This window comes from Zophobas morio, unplaced genomic scaffold (genome assembly GCF_036711695.1).
Source record: "Zophobas morio isolate AGI-343-1 ecotype UQ-CSIRO unplaced genomic scaffold, CSIRO_AGI_Zmor_V1 ptg000024l, whole genome shotgun sequence".
NCBI lineage: Eukaryota > Metazoa > Arthropoda > Insecta > Coleoptera > Tenebrionidae > Zophobas > Zophobas morio.
In genome coordinates this window covers 16,681,197-16,699,013 of record NW_026972129.1, presented here as the reverse complement: position 1 = coordinate 16,699,013, position 17,817 = coordinate 16,681,197, and the positions used below count along the sequence as shown (strand labels likewise).

General features: G+C 31.0%; 2 protein-coding genes across 5 annotated transcripts in view; both read left to right on the top strand.

The window, feature by feature from the left end:
- The window catches only part of LOC135135502 (motile sperm domain-containing protein 2-like), a 28,193-nt gene extending 24,809 nt beyond the window's left edge, over positions 1-3,384 (top strand). For both annotated transcript variants that reach the window (XM_064064569.1, XM_064064568.1), the window contains exon 10: positions 1,977-3,384. In XM_064064569.1, the coding sequence (XP_063920639.1) occupies positions 1,977-2,285 (309 nt within the window). In that variant the 3' untranslated portion in view covers positions 2,286-3,384. The remainder of the gene's footprint in view (positions 1-1,976) is intronic.
- A 3,509-nt stretch (positions 3,385-6,893) lies between these two features.
- Positions 6,894-17,606, top strand: LOC135135007 (transcriptional repressor CTCF-like). 3 transcript variants are annotated; one of them, XM_064063941.1, is made up of 10 exons: positions 6,894-7,001; positions 7,520-7,673; positions 7,728-7,924; positions 12,251-12,749; positions 12,806-12,942; positions 16,063-16,213; positions 16,268-16,422; positions 16,482-17,061; positions 17,112-17,227; positions 17,282-17,606. In XM_064063941.1, the coding sequence occupies exons 2-10, from the start codon at positions 7,538-7,540 to the stop codon at positions 17,348-17,350; spliced, it is 2,040 nt and encodes a 679-aa protein (XP_063920011.1). In that variant the 5' UTR covers positions 6,894-7,001; positions 7,520-7,537; the 3' UTR covers positions 17,351-17,606. The 3 variants fall into 3 exon arrangements, with proteins under 3 accessions (XP_063920011.1, XP_063920007.1, XP_063920008.1); XM_064063937.1 differs by having other exon boundaries at positions 7,725-7,924; XM_064063938.1 differs by lacking the exon at positions 6,894-7,001 and adding an exon at positions 7,012-7,407 and having other exon boundaries at positions 7,725-7,924.
- The last annotated feature ends 211 nt before the right edge of the window (positions 17,607-17,817 follow it).

The following is a 17,817-nucleotide window of genomic DNA, read 5'->3' as shown; positions in this document are numbered from 1 at the left end:
ACATGAAGTAACACAATTGGAAATACCAACCCTCTTCTCTGGGCCAAATAAATGATTTATTAAGGTGGAGCTTGTGCGATTGGGAGGAGCATCGGTAATATTGCTTTTCAATGTGATTTTCACGTCACACCAACTTAATGCTTTCTAGCTACCTTGTTTAACAGTTTATCTATTTTCTCACCAACAGTTTAACAGATTTGTCTAAGATTGTAATAACGTAATGATGTTTTTATTAATTAACAATCTCAAGAGTAGTCACTAGAATGTAATGGGGGCGAGTGGGCGGTCCTATATGCTTACTTATGAAGACTTTGTAGGGAAAAGTTAAAGTTTAGTAAAGTATTAAGCTGGTGTTAATATTGTATAATATGTCGTCGTTTTAATCATAAGTTCGAACTGATAAAATTAGTTAATTTTTTTGTAACGAAGTCTAAAGCTAAACCTACTACCTAAACCTAAACACCTAAACAAAGCCTACTGCGTTGATAACCATTTTGAAATGTTGTATAGGTTTAGTTCCTCCATGATTTAGATATTGGTCGTATGACATATGACATTTTACAATTGACAGTCCGATCTGTTACCACCAGAGACTTTAAATACAATTAAAGTCTCTGGTTGCCACCCAATAAAAATAAAAATGATTAATTTCAATATTACGTTTGAATTTTAGGCCGGAAAATCTTATTTTTTTAGATATCTCTAAAAAGAGGAAAAACGAACGAAAACTCAAAAAATAAATTATAAAAATGTAAACAACCAACTACTTTGGAATTTCTTATTGTATAAAACAAGTGTATATTTTTGACGTAACATTGGTTGCATATTTCCAATACATTGCCCATTGCCTTCGTTTTTTTCAAATTGAACATAGGGACCAAGTATGGGATATGTTCAGAGTTAAAAAAAAATGTACCAGTATACTATATAGTGAATAAGAATCTTTGAATATCTAGGAGACAAAAATGAGAATTTAAAAAAAATGGAACGATGGGTACCCCATATCTATTTCTGTAATTCTGTAATGTACATTAAATAATAATTAGATTATTAAAAACTAGAAACTCTAAAATATTCCAGCATATTATTTTTTAGTGTTTTACCGCAAAACTTCCAGATTTAATATACTAATGGAAAATGCTTGTTATTCAATTGAAAAGTTTGGTGCATGTAAAATTGTTGGTAATTTAAACACTGATAAACGTACTTGTTTACTTCCATAAAGCTTATAGATTATTATCGGGCAAACATGAAATTTTCATTTAAAAGTCATAAATTTAAATACCAACAATTTGAATGCTTTCCCTGCAGACTAAATCTTTTTGTATAAAATAAAATCAAAAAATTAAAACTAAATCCTGTGTATCACTTTGGTATCTTATTAGTAATATAAATTGTGATTATTTTAATGTTTTCCAACGCTCCTCCATGTTAAATATCGGTTTTCGCTTGATTCTCGTAATTTTAAATTCATTAGTTCGCGCTGTCAGCCGTTCGCGCCTTTTTTTAAGCGATGGGACATATTATAGAAACTTTAACAACCACAGAATAAACCGTGAGTTAAAAACTATTGAATTTGAATTGACAGCGTACCTAGTCAAGATAAAATTAAGAAATATCGTGTGTAGATCACATAACTTTTGTAAATAATTCTAATTATATCGTGGTAATAAAAGAAAATCAGTCACATCGATGAACGTTAAATTTAATGTTTTCTTACCATTTGACAGTTCACAGTCCATAAATAACGCGTAGAAAACAGATTACTTTGACATTTCAGAAGCACTTTTAACATTGTCCATATTGATAGTAAAACGCCTTACTAAGTATGGTATCCCCCCTCAGAATTGGTGACGTCATCTCAAAATTTTATTTAACACTTTCATTATGTAACATAGGAGACATGACAATGGTGGTTTGTTGTTTTCTCCAAATACTTAAAGTTATTTATTCGTGTCTCATGTTATGCATTTTAGGATACAACTGGACGGAAAGTAAACCAACATCGATTAAAGTGTGCCCAAACGAACGAGATCTCCAAAAATGGTAATGCGATAGCTGTGTCGGGCGGGTTACCTGATGGCGATCAAACCAGCAACAATCAACTTCTCACAAAAATAAATAACTTAACGGAGTGCCAAAGTCAGTTACATGGGGCTGTTAAACGTATTCAATATTTACAACTAGCGACTGTCGCATTGGTTGTTGTTTTGGGAGCTTTGGTATCTTACATAATCCATCTCGAAAACCGAGAGGGGTTCTCTGGTTCGTGTAGGGCTCCATAACAATAACTGTTAGAAGCAGGCTCCAATCAAATTAATTTAATTCAAAAATTGTTGCAGAATACAATTTACCTGTTGTTTTATTTAATCTGTATATTTAAATTGATTTTGTGCTTTTAGTTGCTGGTGCCTGCAGTAATGACAATATTCTATACTTACATTCCTATATAAATTCAAAATTTACTATTTTGGTTATTTAAGATTTTAAAACTTTTTGTTATTTTAGTGCAGTACTTTTTGTTAAATCCATATCAGCTTGAGTGATATTGTTATCAAAGTTGTAACGGCAAAGTCAACAATGGTTGGATCTTTGTCGACTGTACTATATATATTTGAGCCTGTATATTTTTGTTGGTGATCTTAGGAAGAGCATATTGTTAACAAAACTTCGCTTTCTTTTGAGGTTTTATATTTTTATTTAAGATTTTTTCATGCTATGTACAATCGCATTAAAAGAACTGATCAAAGGTTATTTGTATATATTTTTGCCTATGTGTAAGTTACACAACTATAAATAGATTTTGTTTTATATTGCAAATTATATATTTTTGTTTATTACTTTTTTGAGATGTGTATTTTATTTACTTGGTTACTCTGATAACACATAAACTGACCTAGGATTATTACTTTGTTACAAATATTCCTACAAAACTGCCAAACAACCATAATATTAAAGTATTAACTATAACACTGTGAGTAAGTCTACTGAGACATGAAATTTGGATATGTTTTTTCTTTAAATGCCTAAAAGTATCTAAAAATACCAAAGAAAAAAATATCTTAAACTTATGATCTCTTTGTGGCTACAGTTCCAAATTTCATTTAGCCTCAGACTTTAGATGTATTGCTAAAACAACAACACAATAGCTCGGATTGGTACAAATTAGTACATACATCTCAGATCCAGTATCTTTCAACATAATTGTTATCAACCAATCGAACTTCATTTACGCTTGTAACAAGTATTTTTGTACAATGTTCTGTAAGAATACTTCCCCAAATTTCACATTTACGGAGAGTAGATAAACGATAGTTGACAATGTAGAAAAAATTATATTTAGTTCAAAAAAACAACTGTATAAAAATAAATTAATACAAAATGCGCCTTTTATTTAATTTTATTAGTAATGCAATATTTTTTCTTTTTGAATAATACACAGTGCCAGAGGAATAAAGTTAGAAATTTATATTGAATGGATAATTTACTCAAGATTTTAGTTCCATGTTCAGATAACTATAGAAGAATGTGAACTGACACACCAAAAACAACGAAAGTTTCCAGCAGACACTAGTTCGATATCAGCCACATAAAGCGTTTAGCAAAAATACTAAACCAAGGCTTAAGACTAGTTCACATTTTCAGCAAGATGTCAATAAATTGTTTATATGGTACTAACATAAATAAGGTTCCTCAAGTAATGTAGGAATCAGTTAAGGATACAGTTAAGAAACTTAATCCCTTTCCATAAACTCCCGTTTCCGTCTGTCCGACTCGTAATCATACAATGGTATATTCATTTGATCCACTCCAAAAACTTGATGACGTCATTTCAAAATTGTGCATATAAAACGTGCAAAATATGCACTTACACTTGTGGTTTATCAATGCAGCATTATTTTTTGGAATTGCTTATCTTTTAAAGTTAATAAGTGAAGCAATTTTAATGTTGTTACAAAATTTTGTCAAGAATTATATATAGTTCTAATTTGATAATCCAATCCTATTGTATTTTAATATAAAGGGTTATCTTATCAAAAAAGTGCAATTTATCTAACAAAACGATCTTTTTTTATTGTCCTAAAGGCGATAATTGCAAACCTTGGTTTAAACTGATTTTAACTGTTGAAAAAAATTGGTTGTTATTGTTTACTTCTTTCTCACTTCTTTATCTATTACTTACTGTTTTACTACGTACACTTTATAACAATGAGTGAATAAAATAAAGAATACAGGCATATCGGGTGTTCAATTAAAAAAAAAAACAAAAACGCATGTGTTTTATTAATTCGTACAGCTGTATATAATTGACATTTCCACGTTGTGAGCTGTCATGCTGTCATCAATTAAATTTGAGGTTAATTGTAGACATACTTCACAATGTTTACAAAAAACCAAAGCCAACTTGATGACTTTTTTAATTGATACCTGTTATCTTTGTTCATTTATTCTTTTCCGCTCTATAGACATACGTAGCATTAGAAAAAATAAAAATAAATTTGTTAGAATGAAAAACCTAAAAAAAAAAACTAATACAGTCAGTCAAATTGCAGGTTCCTGTAAATGCATAATAATCAAATGTTATTTTCTTTAAATTTTTGTTCATTATCACATTTCACGTAACACAGATTCAATTAAGAAGCAATAAAATATTTTGAAATAGGATTATTACAAACATTTCTTTTAAATATAACTGGGCAACATCCTGCGGAATAGTTTATGAATATGATACAAATCACCCCCTCTAGTATACAGGGCCCATAACCTATGAAAATTTATGAACAGGCTTTCTCTACCTGACCAACAAATTTTTATTAGTTGCTTGTTGCAACAGTTGTAATCAAACAAATGTAACAAGTCACTAAAAAAATAATTTCATTAAACTTTTAATAAAACATTTGTTATATAAATTTATTATACAAAAAACAGCTTCTAGTACATTCAATAAAAATGATTTTATCATTTGTTTAGTTTAACTTAAGTCACTAAAAACTTTGTGTGTGTTATCCAGGCCCTTTATTTTAACTCCTAATTTAGGAAAACATCAAATATTAATCCAAATAAATTTGTTTAAATATTTTTTCTACACCACACATCAAAGATGATACGACGAGTATTGTTTGAAAGTTATCAAAATTTTAAATCAACAGAAACAATTTAACACGCAACCAACAATACGTAACAGTCTTTGATATTTACCATCATAATTTTTTTTAAATAATTTGGAAAAAAAATCAATTTTAGATTGTAAGCAAACACCAACAAATTCAAAGTAAGAAGTCATCAGGGTGTCTCTTGTACGGATAATGTTCTCTATAGAATCGTCAAGCAGTAGCTGTATTTTTCAGCACTCACCACATACCAAAGTCATTTAGTCTTTTCGTCATTATTGAATACAATACTTATTAAAAAGAAATGTATTAAATATCCAAAATGGCTTTGAATTAGAGGTGAAAACATCATGTGAACGAATTTTCTAAGCTTGGAGGATCATATAAAAAAATCTTACTAACGCATTAATATTTTCTGGTAATTATATTTATTTCCTGATCAACTTATTTTCTGGAAATTTTGTTATGTTAAAACATGTTGATAACATGCTCTTTTTCTATAATTATGGTTTTTTAGTAATCCCATGGGTAAATCAATTTTATCGAATGTTCAGTTGTTTATGAAGCGACATATTTTATACCTTTGCAATTCTTTCAGAATTGTGTGGATATAATAAATCATGACAATGTCAGACATCTTAAAATCCTTGTTATTAACGTGTCCTTACTATAAAATTAAATTTATGACTTTTTTGTTCAAAAAATAGCTGATACGTGTTAATATGCATAGGGAATTAGTTGTGCTTCCGGGGTGAGGTAAGTTCTGCAAAAATAACTTTAAAGCTATTAGTTTTTCTATATTTAACTAAATGTAAATGTTTCTTGGGTTTCTTTTTTACACCTATTTTGCTGCAATCATTATAAGTAAGATTTTTATATTATGGTAATGGGGAGAAATAATTTTGAGGTAAAATTCCCCACTAAGCAAACATTTTGTTTGTTGTCCACTGAAAAGACGATATTTACGGATTTATTTATCTTTGTTTAAAGTTAAATAGAATTCACATATTTAAATATAGTTATAAATAAATAATATCTGAAACTGGGTGTACATGTATCTATTTTTAAAACATCATCTTTAACTTTTATACGATGTATATCTGTATTTATTGGATTAGTGTATTTTGGAAAAAGTTGTAGTTTAGATACTTAAGTTGGTTTTTGATATTTTATTATAGACGTTATCTTTGCAATTTTTTAAAGTTGAAAAATATAATTTCCAAACAGAAGTTTCGGATTAATAATGTTATAACTACATGAAGCAAATGTAGTTTTCTTTCCATTTGTTAATTCATACTGTATCATCTATTCCTATAAATTAAAACTTTTCTGTTTACCAGTTAAGTAGGCATGTATTTATACGCGGCTCTTTTTTATTCCTAATCTTTCAATAAACACTTTAACTTTGTATATTTTTTTTAATTTTAATGGCTGTAATAAAAGTAAATTTTACATCCGAAAATCATTAGAAAGTACAATGATGCATAACACAAATCACTGAACAATAAAATCCCATAGAAGATGAAATCTTTCGTGAAATGATTTTCATTGTTAAAATACATGTTAGCCTCAGCAAAAGCAATAACTCCATTGTTTGATTGCCAACCAACCCAACAAATTAAACCCTCGCGACCATAAATCCGTCCAGCATTCCACACGTCCCGAAAAAGTGTCATTTTTGCCCAACAACAAAAACCCACGACAATTGCCCATTTCAAATAACCGCCACAGCCTAGACGCGCTCACATTGGTCGTCCGCGCTCGCCCCGCGCATGCGCTTCACGCGTCGATCCCTGTCCTACTTGCTCCGCTGGCCTCGCCATCTCTGAGTGCATCGAACAGACGCTGCCATTGCGATACGCCCTCACAGGACATTCTTGGAGTTAAAAGGTGAGTCGAGTTTCCACAAATACGAACCTAACCCCCCAAACGGGCCCAAAATCGCACAGCACTCGGCGGCGGCGGCGCTCCGCCGCCTTTTGGGGCCGGTTTGGGCCGCCAACGGCCCCGCGAACGCGGAAAATCGGCATTTTTGTGCACGGCGACACTTTCCCTTTATGCCTTCTCCACGTTGATGACAGCGCCAACCGTGCTAATTTCCCGAAATTTTTGTTGAAATGCCCCCTACATCCAGCTTCGTCAAGTATGGATTGTCACGGATTTAGCGGCAAAATTGGGGCCCTGGGGGGCTGCAGGGGACGGATGCGGCCCAGAAGCGACTCGGCGTCCTATTTTTAACGCAGCTGCAGTTAAACGGGAAAATGGCGGCAGGCTGCCTTGACGAACATTTCGAATTGTAAGGCCACTTTCAAGTCGGGAATTTTGGAGGGAAAACGCCAAATTGAAATTTTTGAAATTCGGTCGGGGGGATGTGGCACGAGATTTTTTATTTTTGTTTTAAATTGCAGGAGTAGAATACGTGCAGTATGACTGCACAATTCACCCAAAATCCAATCAAATTGGAAGGTGTGGATTCCTCGGAGAATGTTACAGAGATCCAATCTTATTTGGCTGGATTTCAAAAGGAAATCGGGAATGATGCCCCCATACACCAAGTTGCAGGTGAGTTAAGTTTAAAGTTGGCATTTGGAGACTACTGACGTTTCATTTAAGCAGAAGAAAATGAAGGAGAGGCTGAAGAAGGCACTTACTTTGTTGATCAAGCTGGTCTTTATTATTACCAGGCGAAAGGTGATGGACAGCCAGTTATGACGGTTATGACAGGGATTTCTGAATCGGGAGGCGATGAAGGTGAAGAGTTTATAATTAATCCTCACAATGAAGAAGAAATGGAAACTGAAGAAGGGGAAGAGGTATATTTGTGTATTTTTTTTTTTGTGAAATGTGTTGGTGTAGGAGCGCCAGTGGGGTTTGAACCAATTTAATTATTTATTATAACAAATTATTAAACGAAGTCAACTTGCTCAATGATTCATAATCCATTGAGTGTTTTTAATTATATTTAGGTTTTGTGGAATGGACTAATTAACGTATTGATTTATGCAGTTTGAATTAATTATGATGACCTAAAATGGACTTAAATTAGTGCCATTAGTAAATTCTTTCATTTTACTAAATTTACTGCTCCCCTGGCTGGTGATATTTGATTTCCCACTTTGGTGGTTCAGAAAAGGATAAAGGAAACTAGAAAATTTTAATCACCATTGTAGATTACCTTGATCATGGAAAATTTTATCGTTGATTTTTCAGGCATTTATAATTTGTAGACATTTAAGTATGAAAGGATTTTGCTCTTTTTGTTCAACATAGCTAGAAATTTGACAAATATTGCTTGTGATTCTGTTTCACTTCTGACCATATAGCTTTTTTTTTAATTTATAATCAAGTGATAACACATAACATGTGGGCAACTAACGCCTGACCTACTAAAGTATTAATGTAAACACAATTTAAATTGTGGCAAATTTTTTGTCACTGATTCAGTTTTATAACGAAGTGGTTTTGAGTTAAATTTACTGTAAAAAAACTCTGAAACAAAATGAAGTAAAATCTGGCTTTCAAAGTATAAATCTAACCCCCGATAAGTCGCATTATTTAACCTAATTTTGGTTAATATATGGTGATTAATACTCGTTTCGTGACTTTATTAACTTTTTTAAGTATATGTTTAATTTTCTGATATATTGAAACAAAAACATATGCAAATTACCAACTTAACATGTAGATAAATGAAATTTGGGAGCAGTAAACTAGTGCGAAATTGCGATCAATTACATGTATATTTTGGATCTTATTAGCTTTTTATTTCATTTTGGGAACGCCTGAAAACTAAGTGGGCGCTTGTTGAGAAGATACAGTCTATCTAAGAATAATCTAGAGTTGATTTGTTTTCTGCTATACCGGGTGACTGGAAAATGTCGGGTTAACTATCCGCTACGCTGTTAACAATCAACTGGTGAGCTTGGGAAAAATAGTAAAAAAAATCCTCACATTTTGGTGGCGTTATAATAATTTTAAAATTGGTTCTTTTGATACGTTTAACAACTAAACAACACATTCATTGTCACAATAACTAGTAATAACACGTTGTTAATATTTCTCTGCCCCACGACCATGTTTAATTACAATTTCTGTTAGAATGTACAACGATAACGTTGTTTTTGTAATCTTCTTCTTCTAATATATAAAATTCTCGTGTCACAGTGTTTGTAACCGAACTCCTCCGTGTATATTCGGTAGGTCTGAGAATAGGTCGTAAAATTTTCTTTATTTTTTGGACATTTTAAATTTTTTTCAAGTTTTGGCATCATAAATACATATAACCCTAAATTTTCACCCTTTTACCACCAACCCTCATTTTGTAATAACAATATTAGTATCTTGACTTTCATCCACAGATGCGCAAAAGGGTTGCAAGATGGCTGCTGAATATAATCATTGTCGTACGATAAATTTTTATGTATAATATATAATTTATTTATTTAATTTAATTGTTTATTTAACTACCAGAATATTCACTAGAAATAGTTTATATGGCAAAACAACGTTTGCCGGGTCAGCTAGTAATTTGATAAAATTCCATTTGACAACAATGTTGTTGTGTTGCTGGATGAACTTGGAAAAATCTTTTGAGCTTTGAGTGTTTTATTTTTTACGAAATTGAAAAAGCCTTGAGCGCCGCAGTTTTTTTTTTAATTCGGGTGACTTGAATTTTTTTTTGTAAATTATTTAAAAGAATTTTGGGGGACTTTGGTGTTGTATTTTTGGAAAATTCTGACCTGACCTGTTTTTGAGTTAATTTTTGGGACCCATTTTTTTTTTTTTTTGAAAATTTAAAACAATCATGAGGTTTTAGGTATTCCAGAATTTGACAGTGCTTTGGAATCTGTAGTGTTTTTTCTTGTATTATTTTAATTAAATTTCTTAAGAGGATACGTCATTTGCTAAAATCAGCCTAATCTTAGCAGGTACTCTAGCCCCCTCCGCCTGCCCTCTCTTTTCTTAGAGGGTATGTCATATGTTAAGTCAGTCTTATCTTAGCAGGTAGTAGCCCCGCCCACCCACCCTCTCTTTTCTTAAAGGTCAGTTTACATTATGGGATTTTTCTTAGGAACTTTCTTAAGCAAATTCCTTATGATTTTCTTGTGATTGCCGTAGGAATGAACGCTATGATCAACATTCGAGTTTTGGTGTTTATATTTTTGTGAAGTTGCTTTTGATTGTTGATGTTAGGGTTCGTTTTGATATTTAACCTAAAATCTAAAATTTTCTAACCTATAAAGAGGTGACAACACTATGTCTGAGAAGACATAAAGTATATTGTACAGTTTCGGCCACAAAATCTTGGGCAGTTTTGTCATTCCAGTGACATAAGCTCTGAAACAGGCTTTACGTACCTATAACCTCAAATTTGCCATGTTTGTCATTTTGACGTAGACTGGAATGTGGATGATGACGTATGTCAAAATTTATTTTTTAAAAGTGTCAATCATTATGACAATAAAGCATAGACTACATCGTATTTTTTTTAAATGACAGAAAAATACTGGCCAAGATTTTCTGGCCGAAACTGTACATCAAAAAACGTAAACGAATAAATAACGAATCTAAAATCAGCTGACAATAGTGACAAATCGGTGTAGGTAACCTAAAATATATATCGTGAACCGGTGGAAATTACCTTATTTTAGTGCCAAATTTAAAAGTTTCTGTACAACATTCTCAAGCTATTCACAAAAAATGGGCACCGTCGTATTCCTAGGGACGGCCTATGAATGCTTAAGAAATCGCTTAGGATTTCACTTGGAGTGTTTTCTTAAGAAAAATCACATAGTGTAAACAACAGAATTTTTGCTTAGGAATTATCATACGAAATTTCTTACGGAAATCCTAAGAAAAATCCCATAATGTAGAATTTAGAGGGTACGCTATTTGCCAAAATCAGTTTTATCTTAGCAGGTACTAGCCCCGCCCACCCACCCTCTCTTTTCTTAGGAGCTATGTCATCTATCAAAATCAGTTTTATCTTAGCAAGTACTGATGACTAACTTTTACAAAAAATTATCAAAATTTGGAAACATACGAGCTTACTTATATGCACAAGGCAGGAATTTTGAGTATGCCGGAGCTAATTCACGTATTAGATGCGTGCAGTGTTGCCAATTTTACTTTTATAAAATTGCAATTTTTTATAGCGTACATCATAAAGAATTTTTTAAATATTTTTTGTGACTACCGAAACATACTGAAGAGTTAATCCGCCATTTTCCAGACACCCGGTATAGTATAGTTTTTAATTATTATGTGGAAGTTTCCTTGCAGTTTACTTCTTCAAATTTCATTTGTCTGTTAACAGCCGTTCCAAATGCTAATGAGGGGAACTTCTAAGACTTATTAAGGGTTGTTCATGTAAGAGTTATCTCACTCGTAACTTTTTTGTTTATAAGGATAAATTATTGAAAATTTAAATGCTCCTACATTATTTAATAAATAATATTATAGTATTGTTAAATACTGAATAGTGTGTTTGGCTTGACTAGGACGCAATATACTCTCATTTTTTTTTGTAGATAATAAACCTTAATTTACAGATAAATGTATCTAAAATTAAAAATTTTAGATATATTTTTTTTAAAGTAGTCTTTTAAGCTTATCGAATCTAATCAATTTTAAATATTTGTGATAAGTCTAAATAGCATGTATTAAAAAAAATATGCGTAATCATCAGACTGAAATAGCCTAAATGTCCACAATCTTATTTTAGTACGTAACTATTCCGTCATAATTCTTGTCTTTTGAATTTTAAACTTCAGATATCGCATTGATGATAATTACAAGGCTCACAACCTAAGAAAGGTTAAATTAAGTGGTATTACGTCCCAGCAAATTGTTTGTTCTTGTTTTTTTCATTGTCCGTCGACTTTATATTGCTGCTTATAAAAAAAAAATATAAAATTCTTCTTATATCTATAAAGTACTGTCGCTAGCCCTGAAGTTTTCAAGCTCATTTAAACATGAAGAACACGAACCCGACAATACATTTAGTGATACATTTACTAATACAATAATATTCTTCATTAAATAATATGTAAAAATTCTTGCCAATTTTACTCGTTTGTCTTGATAAACAAAAAGTACTGTAAATTTAATTTATTTAATGCCTCGATGTTCATTTCAAGGCACTACCGGTTCAAGAATCCGAAAACCAGATCCTCATCAACTCGGGTAACGCTTATCAAAGAGTCACAGTAGTGCCGGCCGACACCAACTCCAGCGAACTCAGTTACGTGCTGATAGTACAAGATCCATCGGATTTGAAGGACGGAGAGCAAACCGACGGAGAGCAGGATATGACGGTCTACGATTTCGACGAAGGCGAAGAAGGAGGTGTGATAGATTCGGAGACAGACGACGACAAGTCAAAGATAGTCAAAATCTTACCGCGGAAGTCGCAGGTGGTTTCGCAAGCCCACATGTGCAACTACTGTAATTATACGAGTCCGAAGCGCTATCTTCTGTCCCGTCACATGAAGTCCCATTCGGAAGAGCGACCACATAAGTGTAGCGTTTGCGAAAGGGGTTTCAAGACTTTAGCATCACTGCAGAACCATGTGAATACGCATACGGGTACTAAGCCACATTCTTGCAAATATTGTGATTCGGCGTTTACTACGTCAGGTAATGCGCGATTTTTATTGGATGGTGGAAATGTTATTGAGTTGGATTGTTTGTAGGGGAATTGGTGAGGCATGTGAGGTATAAGCATACTCATGAAAAGCCTCATAAATGTCCAGAGTGTGAATATGCTAGTGTTGAATTGTCGAAGTTAAAGCGGCATATTCGGTGTCATACTGGCGAACGACCGTATCAGGTAAGCTCAATTTGTGTATTAATTTAGAAATCTATGTTTGTAATTAACCATTTTTACTTTCCTGAGCGTAAGCTACCTTCGACCAATTTTTTGATATCGCAATTTTTCGTTTTTCCATTTTCGTCGATTTTACAATTTTTTGAAATCGCAGTTTTTCGTTTTTTCACTTTCATATTACAGTTTTTCATTTTTTGATTTTTCAGTTCCTCAGTTTTTTGATTTTTTGATTTTTCATTCAATTTCCCGATTTTTAAATTTTCATTTTCTCCATTTTATACCAGTTGATTCAATTTTTCTTTAGTTTTTAAATTAATCGATTTTTCAGTTTTGCAATTTTTGGATTTCGAATTACCGGATTTTTCGATTACTTTAATTTTCAATATTTTGATTTTACAATTTTTCGTTTCTTCAATTTTTTAAGTTCTTAATTTCCATTTTTTAGATTTTTCAAAGTTTTCATTTTAAACTTTTTCGTTTTTTCATTTTTGATTTTTCAGTGTTACAGTTTTGCAGTTTTTCTGTTTTTTATTCGAAGAGTTGGAAAATTAAAAAATTGAAAAAAAATTAAAACATTGAATTATCGCAAAATTGAGAAATTAAATATGTATTAAGAACTTGAAATATTAAAAGTCGAAAAATTGAAAAATCGAATAAATGAATAAATTATAAAATCCAATCATCGAAAAATGGAAAAATTTTCAAAAATCGTAAAATTAAAAAAGTAAAAAATATATATTCTAATTATTATTATATATTTAAAATGAAACCTAGAAAAATTGCAAATGAAAAATTGAAAAATTTCACCTTGAAAAAAAGAAAAATGATAAAATAAGAACATTGAAAAACCGGGAAATTGGAAAAATTGCAAATGAAAAATTGAAAAACCGAAAATCCGAAAAATTAAAAATGAAAACTGGAAGAATTGTATGTTATAGAACTGAAGAAACGAAAAATTGAAAAATGAATGAAAATAAACCGAAACGGAAATTTGAAAAAATGAAAAACAGAAGAATCGAAGAAATGAGCAAGTTTTTAAATCTAATAATTGAAAAATGTAAAAATTCTAAAATCGTATTTTTTTAATTTATTAGGATTAATATTATCGAAAAATTGCAAATCGAAAAAATTGAAAAAACAAATTAAAAAATATTACATTGAAAAAAGAAAATAAAAAACCGAAACGAACAATTGAAGAATCGGAAAATTTTAAAATGAAAACTCCTGAAACTACACATCTAAAATAAAGTTTAAAAATGAAAATTCGAAGAATTGCATATCGTAAAATTAAAGAAAAAAAAAGAAAAATTGAAAATTTACAAACCGAAAAATTGAAGCATTGAAAAACTTTAACGATTGAAAAAAATTGAATTGAAAAATTGGAAAATCAAAAAATTAAAAAAAAAATATAGAATCGTCAAAATTGTAAAGTCGAAAAACCGTAACATTAAATTATCGAAAAATTAAATAAATGAAATAGTTTTAAAATCCAATAATTGAAAAATGGAAGAATTCAAAAATTCTACAATTGAAAAAGCGTTTTTTTTTAATTATAATTATTATTACATATTTAAAATGAAACCTGGAAAAATTGCAAACTAAAAATTGAAAAAACGAAACATTGAAAAATTTAAATGTTGAAAAATCGAAAATTTAAAAAATTTCACATTGAAAAAAAGAAGATTTATAAAATCAGGACATTGATAAACCGGGAAATTGGAAAAATAAACAAAAGAAAAACCGAAATGAAAAATTGAAGAAATGAAAAGTCGAAAAACCGAAAAATTTTAAAATGAAGACTCGTAGAATTGAAGAAACGAAAAATTGAAAAAATAAAGAAAATAAACCGAAACGAAAAATTGAAAATCGGAAATTTGAAAAAATTAAAACAAGAAGTACCTATCGAATAAATAAAAAAAATTTAAAATGGAAAAAGTCTGAAATCGTAAATTTTTTTAAGTATTAAAATCGAAAAATTGAGAAACATCACATTGAAAAAAAGAAAGTAAAAAACCGAAAGGAAAAATTGAAGACACTAAAATTGAAAAATAGGAAAATTGGAAATTTAAAATTTGAAAACCCGTGAAACTACAAATCAAAAAATTGGAAAATTGAAAAACTGAAAAATTTGAAAATGAAAATTCGAAGAGTTACACATCTTAAAATTGAAGAAACAAAAAAATGAAAAACTGAAGATATGCAAATCGAAAAATTGAAAAAATTAAAAATTATAAAATCGGAAATCGAAAAATTGTAAAAATAAAGACAATAAAAGTCAAAGAATCGAAAAATTAAAAATTGGAAACTCGAGAAATTATAAATCGATTGTAAATTGTAAAATTTAAAGATTGAAGAAATGAGAAAAATGAAAAATTGGAAAAGCGCAAATCGAAAAATTGACGTGACGGAAATCTGGAAAAATTAAAATTAAAAACATAAAAAATTGTAAAATCCAAGCATTGAATAATCGAACAATTGAAAAATAAAAAAAATAAAAAACCAAACGAAAAATTGCAAATCGAAAAGTTGAAAAATTAAAAATTGTAAACCTGAGAAACTCAAATCGAAACAATATAAAATCTTAATATTTAAAGATTTAAAAGTTGGAAAATTGAAAAACTCGAAATATTGAAGAAACAAAAAAAGAAAAATACAACAATTGAAAAATCCAAGTCAAAAAAGCTGTAGAAGTGTCATTTACGTCACTGGTTTTTACTTTATGGAGGTTACCAGAAAACAAAAATCGCAAAATTTAGTTATAATATTGTAAAATTTTGTTTTCGGTTATAATGTAGAGTTGTACATATTTTGACAGTGGGTCTCCATCGACAGCAAAAACAGAAATTACGTAGAAATCAATTTTATTTTCACGAGAGCTTTCGTTTTGGGTTAGTGTAAGGTACTTCAGACGAGGTGCTTGATTTTTATAAACACAAAAATAATATTCTTAGACTCTTTTAACAAAATTGGCTCAAAATTCTTGAGTACATGTAAAACTACCTAACAGTAAAATTATTAACTAATAAATAAACTTTATTACATTTTTTATGGTATTGATTGCAATAATTGTTAAAACACACTTTGCAAATTTTCGTTAAAAATAAAATTATGTTCATTTTTCAGTGTCCACACTGTACATACGCTAGTCCAGACACCTTCAAGCTAAAGCGCCATCTACGAATACACACCGGCGAAAAACCGTACGAATGTGACATTTGCAAAACTAAATTTACTCAGTCCAATAGTTTAAAGGCTCACAAATTAACCCATAATAGTAAGTTCCTCATGATCTCTTAACCATTTTTTTTAACAACAAAGTAAATTTCAGTTGGTGATAAACCCGTCTTTCATTGTGAATTTTGCCCCACTACCTGTGGGAGAAAAACAGACTTACGAATTCACGTCCAAAAGCTTCACACTTCTGATAAGCCATTAAAATGTAAAAGATGCGGTAAATCATTCCCTGACAGGTATAGTTACAAGGTCAGTATGATAACACTATGAAACGTTTATGATTCTAATATTTTACCACTATTATCTAGGTTCATAATAAAACTCACGAGGGTGAAAAATGTTACAAATGCGATTTATGTCCATACGCTTCGATATCAGCACGCCATCTGGAGTCGCACATGCTCATTCACACAGACCAAAAACCGTACCATTGTGATCAATGTGATCAGAGTTTCCGTCAGAAGCAACTCCTTAAGAGGCACCAAAACTTGTACCATAATCCAGATTACATCCCTCCACCTCCTCGGGAAAAGACTCATGAGTGTCCAGAATGTTCGCGAGCCTTTAGACACAAAGGAAACCTCATTAGACATATGGCGGCTCATGATCCCGATCCGAGTATTCAGAGGAAGCAGATGGAATTGAAATTAGGTAGACAAAAGAAGATACAGATGATCGACGGCCAACAGGTTGAGGTTATACCGGGGATGGATTCGGACGAAGAGGACGAAGAAGGGGAGATTGACATGATGGCTGTTGAAGGTTCTGATGGTCAACAGTACGTTGTTCTGGAAGTCATACAGTTGGCGGATGGAGAGGAGCAAGCGATGGTAGTAGGTGGAGATGGGAGTAGTGAGTTATTGAACGACAATATCATGCCAGATAGTGGTACGTAAATGGTGTTGATTTCGAACATTTTGGTTATAAATTTGTTGTAGATCTCAATGGTGAAGATGTTATAAAAGCGTTGCAGTCAGCAAGAAGAGTGTACAAATCTGAAGAGCCGAAGAAAGAGAGTACGGAAAATGATATGCAGAATTGCTTTGGGTTTGATGTAAGTGGTTAGCTATTTTTTTTTAATATATGTAATTTGTTTCCGTGGTTTTAGGAAGATGAAGAGGAAGAGGAAGAAACGGGGAGGAAAGAAACCATTACGCTTTTAGATCAGATTGACTGAATTTCCACTTTTTTAATTTTCTTGGAAATTTCTGAACTTTAGAAAATTTATAAACAAGTAATTTAAAAAGTGTATTTTAAGATTTAAATTTAATTTATTTCACTTCTTTATTAGTTTATAATTTATTAGATTGATTTTAGCAGTGTAAAATTTTGTACATATTAAGAATTCCAGTCTACAAATTAGATCTTTTGTATATATTTTCATGTTATTTGTAATTGTAATAAATCTTCATTTAATAAACGAATCAAATACTTTTATTTTTTAAAAACGAGAGTTCATGGTCGAATTTTAGTGCATATCATCAATGGAGGTACCAATCCATTGCACTTGATTGAACTTTGTATTTGTCTTTATAGACCAAAAAAATGAAGCCGTTCTTTGAAACGCTAGTTTTTAACAGGTCATAAATTTTTAAAATTCTCAATACCTGGTAGATTAAAGTGGCTAAAAATTATCTTGGCTGG

Excerpts from the sequence above, each read along its gene's own strand:
- LOC135135007 (XM_064063937.1), top strand. The coding sequence starts at position 7,538 with ATGACTGCACAATTCACCCAAAATCCAATCAAATTGGAAGGTGTGGAT. Across the intron at positions 12,750-12,805 it reads TTCGGCGTTTACTACGTCAG|GGGAATTGGTGAGGCATGTG; the intron begins GTAATGCGCGAT and ends GATTGTTTGTAG. Across the intron at positions 16,423-16,481 it reads CTGACAGGTATAGTTACAAG|GTTCATAATAAAACTCACGA; the intron begins GTCAGTATGATA and ends ACTATTATCTAG.